At 36.9% G+C, this 13942-nt stretch overlaps 1 protein-coding gene across 2 annotated transcripts in view; it reads left to right on the top strand.

Annotated features, from left to right (window-relative positions):
- ACMSD (aminocarboxymuconate semialdehyde decarboxylase) overlaps positions 1 to 13650 on the top strand; it is a 61441-nt gene extending 47791 nt beyond the window's left edge. For both annotated transcript variants that reach the window (XM_055572761.1, XM_055572762.1), the window contains 2 exons: positions 8509 to 8607; positions 13555 to 13650. In XM_055572761.1, the coding sequence (XP_055428736.1) occupies positions 8509 to 8607; positions 13555 to 13617 (162 nt within the window). In that variant the 3' untranslated portion in view covers positions 13618 to 13650. The remainder of the gene's footprint in view (positions 1 to 8508; positions 8608 to 13554) is intronic.
- The last annotated feature ends 292 nt before the right edge of the window (positions 13651 to 13942 follow it).

Here is a 13942-nt window from a genome sequence, read left to right as displayed (position 1 = left end):
GAGACTCAGGTTCAATCCCTGGGTCAGGAAGATTTCCTGGAGAAGGGAAAGGCTACCCACTCCAGTATTCTTGCCTGGAGAATTCCACAGCCAGAGAAGCCTGGCAGGCTTCAGTCCATGAGTCGCAAAGAGTCAAGACACGATTGAGCGACTAACACAGCAAACCGTAAGTCTGGTGTTCTGCAACAGGCTTCCAAAATCAAGTTAGGCGGGAGAACAAAGAAGTGCCCTAACCAGGAAGAATGAATTGCAGAGGAGTGGTTCATTTCTGCTTTAAAATCATTTGCTTCCTTTGCCATAGAACAGAACAGACTCCTCCATGCTTAAACCATATTTGTATCTGAGAAGGCCATAATACTTGGAATGGAAGAATTCCTGACTAGAATGAAAAATCATTTTCTAGGTTTCAATTTCATGTTAATGTGGTTGACAAATGTAATATAAGCATGGGACTTTTTAAAATTATGTTATGTTTTGCAATTGTAAACAACTTTAGCTAGAGGAGTAGAGGTAAGGACGAATGAACCTCCAGTGAATACCAAGCTGGCAGTTCAGAACGAGATCAGCTGTTGGCACAGATGTGAGGAGACATAACTTTGGGTCTTTAGGGTTTCTACCAGAAGGTGTATTTATTTGCTTCGTTTTATACAGTACATGAATACAGGAATCTAGAGATAGAATTGTGAATCTATCAAGGCCTTCCTCTAAACTTTAGTATATACTTCTCCACATTGTTTCATGTAAATGTAATCATAAAACCTAGGAAAATCTTTTTTTCTGGTAGAAATCAAAGTGTCATTTATCCTTACAATAACTCAACTTGAGAGTACTTAAAATACATTTAATATATTCTGTATGAATGGTGGACAGATGTCACAACATGTTTGTCAAAACCCACAGAATGTACAACACAAAGAGTGAGCCTTACTGTAGAATACAGACTTTAGTTAATATTAATTATAATAACTATGGACTCATGGAAAAAACACATTTAATATTTAGGCCTAGTAACAATCTGACTTCCCTCTTTCATATATTCAAGCCTTCATCCCATCAACACACAAAACCACTCTCAAGACTGATTATAAGCATAGGTCAGAGTTTTATTTCAAATGAAGAGGCTTTCTGAAAAGCCCAATTCAAAGATTCTATCTTAGTAGAATCATTTTATAGGGGAAAAATGGCTAGACAGTTATTATTAGACTATATTTTAAATACGGAGATGACTATCTAGTTAAGGACAATTAGCCTCTTTGTATTATTGGTTAAAGTTCTTAGATTAGTTTCAAGACTAATAGTCAACTGAATGGCTTTCCTAGGAGGCGCTTTTGGCTTCCTTGGTGGGTCAGTGGTATAGAATCTGCCTACCAGTGCAGAAGACCTGGGTTCAATCCCTGGGTCAGGAAGATCCCCTGGAGAAGAAATAGCAGACCACTCTAGTATTCTTGCCTGGAAAATCCCATTGACAGAGGAGCCTGGAGGGCTATAGTCTATGGGGTCACAAAAGAGTCAGACACAAATTCACAATTAAACAGCTACAAACAGCAGCAGGAGGGGCTTTTAAGTTCTATAAAGTCTATCAGAAAATTGCTCAAGTAGTTTATCAAGAATACTAAACTATATATGTAGAAAAAGCACTCAACAAACTCCAACAGTCTTTCATGATGAAAACACTCAAAAACTGGTAGAAAGGAAGTTCCACCATCTGATAAAGGACATCTATGAAAAATCCACAATTAACATCATACTTAATGGCAAAAGATTGAAAGGTTCTGCTCTCACCACTTCCATTCAACATTGTATTAGAGATTGTAGCCAGGGAAATTAAGCAAGAAAAAGAAATAAAAGGCATAAAAACTGGAAAGAAAGAAGCAAAATTATTTGAAGATGACATGACTTTGTATATATAAAATCTAGAGAACCCACAAATAAAGCATCAGGGCTAATAAAGAGATTCAGCAAGGTTGTAGAATAAATATATAAAATATATACAAATATATAAGATAAATAGACAAAAATTACCCACATTGCTATATACTAGCATTGAATAATCCATAAATGAAATTGAGGAGACAATTCCATTTACAATAGCATCAAGAAGAATAAAATACTTAGCAGTAAATTCAACTAAAGAAGTGAATACTTGGACACTAAATTACAAAATACTGTTGAAGAAAATTAAAGAAGACCTAAATAAATGAAAAGACATCCCACGTTCATCTGCTGGAAAACTTAATGTTGTTAAATGGCCATACTTCTCACATTGATCTACAGATTGAATGCAATCCCTTTCAAAAATCCAGGGTTTGTTTTGTTTGTCTTCACAGGAATTGACAAGTTGATGCTAAAATTCATATGGAAATACAAGGGACCCAGAATGGACAAAATGATTTTGAAAAAGAACAGAATTGGAGGACTCACACTCTCAATTTCAAAACTTTCTACAGATATATAGGATAATCAAAACTGGGTGATGGTGGCTTAAAGACAGACATTAAGATAACTTATTCTGAACAAAAGTACCAATACAAGTCAATAAAGAAAGAATAGTATTTTCAATATATTGTAGTGGGATAACTTAATATCCACATGCATAAAAAGAATAATAATTAAGTTGGATCTCTTCTTCACACTCAAAATACACAAAAAGTGAACTCAAAATGGACCAAAGACCTAGAGGGAAGAGCTAAAACTACAAGCTCTTAAAAGAAAACTTAGTTGTAAATCTTCGTGATGTTTAGGCAATAATTTCTTGACTATGACACCAAAAACACAAGCAACCAAAGAAAATAATTAAATTCATTAAAATTCTAAAATTTGGGCTTCAAAAGATACAACCAATGAAGTGAAAAGACAACCCACAGAATGAAGAAAATATCTGTAAATCATACATCTGGTAAATCTCTAGTATTTAGAAAATATAAAGAACCTGGCAACTCAACAATAAAAAGGAAACACATGGGCTTGAATAGACACAAAGGACATATAGATATTCCTTCAAAGACATACAAATGGCCAATAAGCACATGGAAAGATGTTCAACATAATTATTCGTTACAGAATGCAAATCGAAACCACAGTGAGATACCACTTTACACCTACCATGACAGCTATAGTTAAAAAAATGGACAATAACAAGCGTTGGTAAGGATTTGGAGAAATTGGGACCTTCACACATTGTTGTTGAGAATGTTGAATGCTGCAGCCACTGTGAAAAACAGTTTCTCTAAATGTTAAATATGGACTTATCATATGATCCAGCAACTCCACTCCTAGGTATATACCCAGGAGAAGGGAAAAGGTTTTCATAAAAAAAATTTTATGAAAACACTTGTTCAGAGAAGCATTACCATAATAGCCAAAAAGTAGAAACAACCCACATATCCATTATCTGATGAATGGATAAACACAATGTGGTGTATCTATTCAATGGAATATTATTTGGCCCAAAACGGAATGAAGTACTGATTCAGGCTATAGCATGGATGAACCTTGAAAATGATATACTAAATGAAAGAAGGCGACATACTGTATGATTCCATTTACATGAAATGTCAGAAGGGGCAATTCCATAGACACAGAAGATAAATTAGTGTTTTCAGGGGCCAGAAGGAGGAGGTAACAAGGAGTGCCTGCTATTGAGTATGCAGATTACTTTAAGGTGATAAAAATGTTTTCAAATTAGTGGGAATGATAACACAAATTCACGAATATACTAAAACACATTGAACTGTACACTTTTAAAGAGTGGATTTTCTGGTATGTGAATTATATCTCCAAAAGAGAAAAAGGGGGCTCTCCTACACCCCCGAATCCTAGTCTTCATTTGTGGAGACACCTAATGATACTTGTTTCTTGGCCGCTGCGGCTGCTGTTGTTCAGTTGCCCAGTCGTGTCCGACTCTTTGTAACCCCATGAGCTGTAGCACAGCAGGCATCCTTGTTCCTCACCATCTTGTTTCTCAAGAAACAAGAAACTATCTTGTTTCTTGGCTACCATTTATGAAATAGACTTTACCATACAAATATATTTGTGTTTCTATAGGTTTCTTATTAGAAACAGAAATATGAGTATAGCAAATACATTGTCCTAGACTTTGTTTTCCCCTCTTTATGATATAACTTTCTCTTTTTTCTTATTAATTATTTTTATAGGAGTATAGTTGATGTACAATGTTATGTTAGTTTCTGCTGTATATTAAGTGAATCATATTTTATTATGTACATATACATTATGCATCATACATATACCTATATCCATTCTTTTCTAGATTCTGTTCCCATATAGGTCATTACAATACAGAGTAATGAAAGGAATTTTCATCCCAATCCCAAAGAAAGGCAATGCCAAAGAATGTTCAAACTACTGCATAAATGCACGCATCTCACACACTAGCAAAGTAATGCTCAAAATTCTCCAAGCTAGGTTTCAACAGTACGTGAACCATGAGCTTCCAGATGTTCAAGCTGGATTTGGAAAAGGCAGAGGAACCAGAGATCAAATTGCCAACATCCCTTGAATCACTGACAAAGCAAGACAGTTCCAGAAAAACATCTACTTCTGCTTTACTGATTATGCCAAAGTCTTTGACTGTACGGAAGATGGGAATACTAGACCATCAGACCTGCCTCCTGAGAAATCTATATGCAGGTCAGGAAGCAACAGTTAGAACTGGACACAGTACAACAGATTAGTTCCAAATCTGGAAAGGAGTACATCAAGGCTGTATATTGTTACCCTGCTTGTTTAACTTTTATGCAGAGTACATCATGTGATATGCTGAGCTGCATGAAGCACAAGCTACAATCAAGATTTCTGGGAGAAATACCAATAACCTCAGATATGCGGATGACACCACCCTTATGACAGAAAGCAAAGAACTAAAGAGCCTCTTGATGAAAGTGAAAGAGGAGAGTGAAAAGTTGGCTTAAAACTCAACATTCAGAAAACTAAGATCATGGCATCTGGTCCCATCACTTCATGGCAAATAGATGGGGAAACAATGGAAACAGTGAGACTTTGTTTTCTTGAGCTCCAAAATCACTGCAGATGGTGACTGCAGACATGAAATTAAAAGACGCTTGCTCCTTGGAAGAAAAGTTATAACCAACCTAGACAGCATATTAAAAAGCAGACATTACTTTGCCAACAAAGGTCTGTCTAGTCAAAGCTATGGTTTTTCCAGTAGTCATGTACAGATGTGAGAGATGGACTATAAAGAAAGCTGAGCACCAAAGAATTGATGCTTTTGAACTGTGGTGTTGGAGAAGACTCTTGAGAGTCTCTTGGACTGCAAGAAGATCCAACCAGTCAATCCTAAAGTAAATCCATCCTGAATATTCATTGGAAGGACTGATGCTGAAGCTGAAACTCCAATACTTTGGCCACTTGATGCAAAGAACTGACTCATTTGAAAAGACCCTGATGCTGGGAAAGATTGAAGGCGAGGAAAGGGGATGACACAGGATGAGATGGTTGGATGGCATGACCAACTCAATGGACATGAGTTTGAGTAAGCTCCCAGAGTTGGTGATAGACAGGGAAGCCTGGCATGCTTCAGTCCATGGGGTCGCAAAAAGTTGGACATGACTGAGTGACAGAACTGAACAGAATGTGTATATGTGTATATGTCAATCCCAATCTCCCAATTTATCCCTCCCCACTTCCCTCTTGATAACCATGTTTGTCTTCTACATCTGTGACTCAATTTCTGTTTTGTAAAAAGGTTCATTTGTACCATTTAGATTACACATATAAGCGGTATCATATGATATTTGAATTAACTTTAGTAAATTCCATTTGACAGCTATTATATTGTATTTTGTCAATTACAAGATTCATTCACAATGTAGTGTTAGCATCTGCTGTGAGGATCATTCCTCTTTACAATATAACTTGGTGATTATTTCATTTCAGCATATGCAATTATCCTTCATTCCTTTTTATTTGGGGATATGCTATAATTTAATTTGATAGTGTTTTGCTACTATAATACTGTTGCAATTAATTTCCTTGAAATATTTCTATTACATGCATAATGAGTGGGATACTTACCAGAAGTAAAATTTCTAGTTGAAAATATGTTCCTCTTATTTTATTTCAATAGATGGATTTGTTATTGATTATTGATTTAGTGTCTCTCTTACTAGATCATGAGGTTTCTGAGGAGAGGGACCATTTCTGTCTTTTTCTCCAAAATTTGTTCATTGAACACTGTATACTATGCCATTACACAAATATATCATATTCTTATCCATTGTATTTTTAAAAATTAAAGTACAGTTGACTTACAATGCTATATTCATCTCAGGAATATCTTTCATCACTTTAATTACATCATGCCATTCTTTTCTGGCCTGCAGATTTTCTGCTGAAAAATCAGCTGATAGCCTTATGGGATCCCCGTGTATGTGACTAATTGTTTTTCTTTTGTTGCCCTCAAAATTCTCTTAACTTTTGCCATTTTAATTATGTCTTGGTATGGATTTCTTTGGGTTCATCTTGTTTTGGACTCTTGATGTTACCTGGACCTGGATGCTTGTTTCCTTCTTAGGGAAGTTTTCAGCTATTATTTCTTCAAATACTACTTCTACCCTTTCTCTCTTCTCCTGGGACACCTATAATGCAAATGTTAGTACACTTCATATTGTCCCAAAGATCCCTTAAACTATCCTCATTTTTTAAAATTATTTTTATTTTTCCTGTTTGGCTTAGGTGATTATTACTACTCTGTCTTCCATATCACTTAGCCATTCTTCAGTATCATCTACTCTACCAGTGACGCCCTCCACTGTATACTTCATTGCTGTTATTGTATTCTTCAACTCTTATTGGTTCCTTTTTATATTTTCTAACTCTTTGTTCAAGTTCTCACTTGTTCATCCATTCTTATCCTGAGTTTGGTAAGCATCTTCACAATCATTATCTTAAACTCTTTCTCGGGTAGATCACTTATCTTCATTTCGTTTAGGTCTCTTTCTTCAGTTTTGTCATGCTCTTTTGTTTGAAACATACTCCTCTGTCTCCTGAATTTGCCTAATTCTCTAAGTTTACTCCTATGTATTATGTAGTTAGTTACAACTCCCAATCTTGGAGAAGTGACTTGTCCTAGGGAAGGAAGCCCAGCAGCATGTTCCCCTTTGATCACCAGAGTCAGATACTCCAGGGGTGTCCCCTACATGGGCTGCATGAGGCCTTCTATTGTAGCAAGCCTGGCTGTTGCAGATGTGCCGGTAATTGGGGCTGCCCCGGGCGCTAACAGGCTAGAGGGAGAATTCCAAAAAAGCAACCACCAGGGCCAGCGTCAGCATGGTAGAGAGAGATTATGAAAACAGCTGCCAGAAACATGTCAGTTCCCAAGGGGAGTCCCAGCTGCCCCCTGTTTCTCCACAAGACTCTAAGATCAGCAAGTATGTCTGACCCAGACTCCTTTCAAACTGCAGCTTCGGCACAGGGACTTGGAGCAAGGAAGTTTTTGCACATGCCCTTTAAGGATGGCCCTCCAGCCTCTAGTTCTAACATAGGCCCCACTGATTTTCAAAGCTAGACATTCTGGGTGCTCATCTTCCCAGTGCAGGACCAGGCTGGTGACCTCAGTGTGGGACTTGGACACCTGGCTCCTCAGGTAGGACCTCCACAGTTGATTTTCCTCCTGTTTGTGAGTCACCATGGCAAGAATGTGAATCCTGACAGCCAGTGTCTCCACCCTATTACCTGTCAAGTTGTGGTTCTTTATGTCTTTTCTACTAGCCTTCAGGTCATTCTCAGAGATAGTTGCCCTGTTCAGTAATGTAATTCAGGTGTGACAGGGGGTGAACTTGGGATCCTCCTATTCTGCCATCTTGAGCCCTCCCTGTCCCCATTTCTGTTTTGTTGACCAGGGCAATCTAGATTTTAGCACACTACTTGACATAGTGCTTTATTTATTTGTAGACAGACAAGCCTGTGTGCTTTATCATACAAAGTGTCAAATAGAACTTCAAAGCTACATCATTGAAAAACACAATCTAGTTTACAGAGATAGTAATTGTTTGTGGGGGTGGGGGGGAACTGGTTAGTTTTTGTTTTCTTTTCATTCATTTCATCCAGTTGTTAGTTTTTTACGTTTTCCTTTCTAACTCTAGTATATTTTCAAAAATTGTGGAGTCAATTGCAATGCATCATTTTAAGAAATATAGAATCACTAATTTCATTTGAAGACATTAGCATGTTTTATTAAACAAATGCCTGCTTCTTAGATTTGAGTGTTCTGCAATTCAGTTCCTTAGAAAAAACAAGGGAGGATAGAGGTTTATTTGCAGTTTTAAGAGACCTAATATCACCACCTGCTGGACAAAATGTCAGAATACAATTTGAAGCCATTAAATCCTAAAACTTCAAATCAATTTGCTTCCATTAATCAGGGGAAATTTTGTTATTTTATCATAGGAGTGTTTGTAAATACAATTAAGTTTATAAGAGGTTCTTTGATGCTTTAAAAAAGTAGGGATAAATTTGTTCTTTTTTTAGGATAAAGTCATTTTGGGAACTGATTACCCCTTCCCACTAGGTGAGTTGGAACCTGGGAAACTGATAGAATCCATGGGAGAATTTGATGCAGAAACCAAGGTATGTGCCTTTTACTTCATGATCTTATTCCTGAATCTCCCTGATCTAACTGTGTTTGGTTTCAGAGCACTTTGATATGGGATAGCAAAGGACAGAGAAATTGTTGCACTTAGTATTCGCAATGGCACCCCACTCCAGTATTCTTGCTTGGAAAATCCCATGGACGGAGGAGCCTGATAGGCTGCAGTCCATGGGGTCGCTGAGGGTTGGACACGACTGAGCGACTTCACTTTCACTTTTCACTTTGCTGCATTGGAGAAGGAAATGGCAACCCACTCCAGTGTTCTTGCCTGGAGAATCCCAGAGACAGGGAAGCCTAGTGGGCTGCCGTCTATGGGGTCGCACAGAGTCAGACACGACTGAAGTGACTTAGCAGCAGCAGCAGTATTCCTAGAACCGTTACTTGATCTTTAGAAACGGCTGATCTATTAAAGAGCAAAGGAAAGTTAAAAAGCTAGAAGTCAACCTAGTACAACTAAATTCATAAATACAAGAAAGAAAACTGTAAAGAAGCATATTTAATAATATATTTAGATGTGCATGTTAGATGAATAAGAAAACATGTTTCTATTACATATCTACCAATCTCCAAAGTTGTAATGATTCTAGTAATTTGGATATTTAGACTCAAGTCTTGATTAACAGGACTCAAGGATGCAGAACCCTCAAGCAACTGGATTTTGTTTTTCTTTCAGCATTTGACTTTTAGGGTAGCTAAATGTGTCTTAATGCTGACACTTCCTATTCTGCCCCTTAGGTTCCTGAAACAACATGAGCTTAAAATGAGGCACTGTGTCTCCAGATTTCCTCTCCTTTGCCATCCCCTTCACATCCCATGGGCTTCTCTGGTGGTTCAGATGGTAAAGAGCCCACCTTCAATGCTGGTTTGTCCCTGGGTCAGGAAGAACCTCTGAAGAAGGAAATGTCTACCCACTCCAGCATTCTTGTCTGGAGAATTCTATGGATGGAGGAGCCTAGCAGGCTACAATCCCTGGAGTTGCAAAGAGTCAGACATGACTGAGCAACTAACACTTTGACTTTCCCATCCTACAGTGGTAAAGAATCCACCTGCCAATGCAGGAGACAAAGGAGACAAGAATCAGACCAACTGAGTGACTGAGCATGCAAATCCCATTCCACACCTGCTCCCAACGAAACAAGTTCTTCCTAAGACTTCACCACTAGGGGACAGGAATGCCAAAATGAAAACACAGCGAGATGTAAATTCTTAAAAAATTTTACAAAAGTCTGTCATAACCCTTTTGTATGAGACTTGACTTTCTTCTAAACTAGGATCCAAAAGTTATCTTCATCTCTAATTCTCTATTCTAATTGTTAGGGATACAGCTTATCACATCTTCTTAGACAGCTTGAAGCACATTAACAGATGCCAAGAAGAGTACATTTTGATATATACTAATTGCAAGTTATTAACTGGGAAACCTCAGACTGCTTTAAACAGGAAGTGTCTCCTTTGGCACTTACCCCCCTTAAGGAAATAAAAATCCTGAATTGTTAAATGGTAGTGGTGGTTTGCCTGGAGAATCCGAGGGATGGGGGAGCCTGGTGGGCTGCCGTCCATTGGGTCGCACAGAGTCGGACACGACTGAAGCGACTTAGCAGCAGCAGCAGCAGCGGCGGTGGTGGTTTAGTCACTAAGTCGTGTCCTACTCCTGCAACCCCATGGACTGTAACCCTCCAGGCTCCTCTGTCCATGGGATTCTCCAGGCAAGAATACTGGAATGGGTTGCCATTTCCTTCTCCAGGGGATCTTCCCAACCCAGGAAATTAACCCAGGTCTCCTGCATTGCAGGCAAATTCTTTACCGACTGAGCTATGAGGTAAGCCTTCATATAATTGTTAAATATATACTTATTAAAGTAGAAAGCAATACTAGGATTTTCTCTACTTTTTATATCAAAAGTTGAAAATGAAAAACTCCCTATAACATGAATGAAAATAAACTAAAACCAGACTACCCCAAGCTCCTGTTGTTGTTGTTCAGTTGCAGCCAGACCCGACTCTGCAGCATGCCAGGCCTCCCTGCCCTTCACTGTCTCCCAGAGTTTGCTCAAACTCCACGTCAAATATCCTGATTAGGACTTTAATGGAATAATAATAATTACTATTATATGCCTTTTGTTATTTAATTTTATATGTCTACCACTTTCATGTTTTCAGAAAATCTTGAATAAAAATTTTATGCAGTCATAAATACATGACATTCTGTAACATTACATGTTACTCATCATAACATTGTAATAAAGACTAAAAACAATCTACAGGGGAATAGTTAAATAAATAACAGTATGTCTATACAATGGAGTCTATATAGCCATTCAGTTCAGTTCAGTTCAGTCACTCAGTCATGTCCGACTCTTTGCGACCCCATGAATCGCAGCACGCCAGGCCTCCCTGTCCATCACCAACTCCTGGAGTTCACTCAAACTCATGTCCATCAAGTCGGTATAGCCATTAAAAAGTATTAAAAATCAATTTCTAAGATATATTAAGAAAGGTACAAAAATGCACATATTTTCATTTGTAAATAGCACACTCTCCATTTGTGAAAAAAATTTATAAACCTACATATAAGAATTTGCTTATATATGAATAAAATATCTCTGGAAGAACAGATAAGAAACTGATAAGTCTGGGAAGAAAAAGTAGTGGTTGGGCAGTACTAGTAAAAGGAAACATACATTTCATATCTTTTGAATTTTGAGCCACATGAAGGTAAAATTTCACTAAAAAAAATTTTAATGAAATAAATAAATCCATTTGATGAGCACAACAACACTGGGAGATAGGCAAATGCATTCCACCAGGTAGATGCACAGGAGGAAATCAAGACTTGGGTGTTAAGTGATTTGCCAAAGGGATATAATTGCTGGATTATAGCACATGAACTCAACTCCAAATCTCCTAACTCCAGGATCAGGTCTCTATCCAATACACCAAAATGTATCACCTTCAAAGGATACTTGGTAGCAACGTATTTTAAAAAGTAAAGCAAATAGTTTTTCAGAGCTGCAGCCATTATTTCTGAAGTCTTCCTTTAGAGAAGGATGACCCAGGATGAATCACGGAAGAACCCCAAGTAAGAGGTCCTTGCTTCACATTACCCACTCTGCAAGCCTATGTGAGAACCCTGACATGGTCATGATACACAGATACACATTAATGGTATGGATGTTACACAACCCCATACATGTTTCCTTCCACCCTCAGCCGCATGCCTGTCCTTTGCAAGCTAGACCTGTATCAATTAGGGTATCACAAAGTTAACTCTCAAATCACAGGAGCTTTTTCTGTGGAGCAGATCTAATCTATAGCTGGGGAGTAGGTGAAAAAAAACTTGGCATTCTCATGTGAAATTTATCAATGTACATATTTGTACAATATTCTGAGACTCTTATTCAGGGTCATGTGAAAGGACAACACATATACGGAGAAGGTAGTGGTACCTAAGCTGTACCTTTTCTCTGTATTTGACTCCAAGTAATTCTTAAAACTCATTGGAGGGTCCTGTAGAGGTTACCAAAGAAGTCATTTTCCTAGGAGGGTTTTCCCTGTTGAAAGTCTCCTCCCCTCCTCCTACAACCAAATTTCAAACTTAGATTTCAAATAGAGGGACAAAGGGGGAATTAGAGAAGGCAGTCAAAAGGTACAAATTTCCAGTTACAAGATAAATAAGTACTAGGATTTTAATCTTCTTATGCTCAGTCATTCAGTCGTGTCCGACTCTTTTGTGACCTCATGTACTGCAGCCCACCAGGCTCCTCTGCCCATGGGATTTCCCAGGCAAGAATACAGAGTGGGTTGCCATTTCCTTCTTCAGTGGCTCTTCCAAATCCAGGGATCAAACCCGTAACTTCTGCATTGACAGGTGAATTCTCTACCACTGAGCCACCAGGACTGTAACGTACAACAGGATAAATATAATTAACACTGCTATATGTTAGTTATTAAAAGACTAAATACTAAGACTCTTATCCCAAGAGAAAAAATATTTTTTCTATTTCTTTAATGTTGTGTCCATATGAGATGATGGATATCCACTAAACTTATTATGGTATTCATTTCATGATGTATATAAGTCAGATCATTATGTTGTACTTTTTTTTTTTTGCTTTTATGTTATTTTATTTTTAAAACTTTATTGTCATAATTTTTTAAATTTATTTTTTAATTGAAGGATAATTTGTTGTACATCTTAAACTTATACAGTGTTGTATATTAATCATATATCAATAAAACTGAAAGAAAAAAAAAACATTCCTTTTGGGTGCTGAATATTCCATTTATGTGTATACCACGTTTAAAAGCCTACTCATCTGTTGATGTATACTTGTGCTGTTTCTTTCAGCTGCTATGCATAGTACTATTACGAACGTTCCCTTTCAAGTATCTGATTGATACTTTTAAAAATTCTTTTGGGTATATTTAGGAGTGGAATTGTTGGGTCATACTATAATTCTGTTTATAATATGCTTAAACCTATCATTGTACTTACTATTTAATATAAAATGCATTTGCAGAAATATTTCATTAGAAACTGCTGCTATAAAAAAACATAAAATTATACATTTTCTACATTAGCTATAATGTAAATAATACATTATTTACATGTTCAAAAATTTAAAACCTCTACCATGTTTTGTCTATGACTGTCAACATATTTGAGAAGTAGAGAAAATAATTAAAGCATAAATATGCCACCCACCATTCATATTTTTGCTTTTAAAATATTGCTCAATACAAATACATGAATATAATTTTAAAAATAGTACGGCAAAACATGGGTCAAGAGATCATTGTTTAAACACCTAATATTCTTCTCTCACATTGGGGAACTGAGTTTTTAAAAACCTGAAGACAGTTAATAAGCTTTAAAACAGCCATTAAATAATGCTTTAAAGTAAAACCTTTTCTTTTCTTTTTCAGGATAAACTCAAAGCTGGCAATGCCCTAGAATTTTTGGGTCTTGAAAGGAAACAATTTGAATGACTGAATTTACTACAAAGGCAAATTTCAAGAAGACATTTTACTTTTGCTTTTAAATACATATCACATATGCATTACTGAAATCCTATTTTGAACTCTTTTATCCAGAAATAGAATATATCCAAATACCCTAAACTATTCATAACAAAAATGATTTTCATGTTTTTGTTCTGAAAAGCAGTACATTATTTCATGTGCAAATCAAAAATTATTTTCCTACAGCCTTTAAAATTAATGGCAGAAATAAAAAGCAAAATGCCATTAATGATTCATATGAAAAAAATAACAGATTCATCCTAGAGGGTTCATGTAGGTTCTCTACTTTGAG

This window comes from Bubalus kerabau, chromosome 3, assembly GCF_029407905.1.
Source record: "Bubalus kerabau isolate K-KA32 ecotype Philippines breed swamp buffalo chromosome 3, PCC_UOA_SB_1v2, whole genome shotgun sequence".
Classification (NCBI taxonomy): Eukaryota; Metazoa; Chordata; class Mammalia; order Artiodactyla; family Bovidae; genus Bubalus; species Bubalus kerabau.
This window is presented reverse-complemented; position numbering and strand designations above follow the sequence as displayed.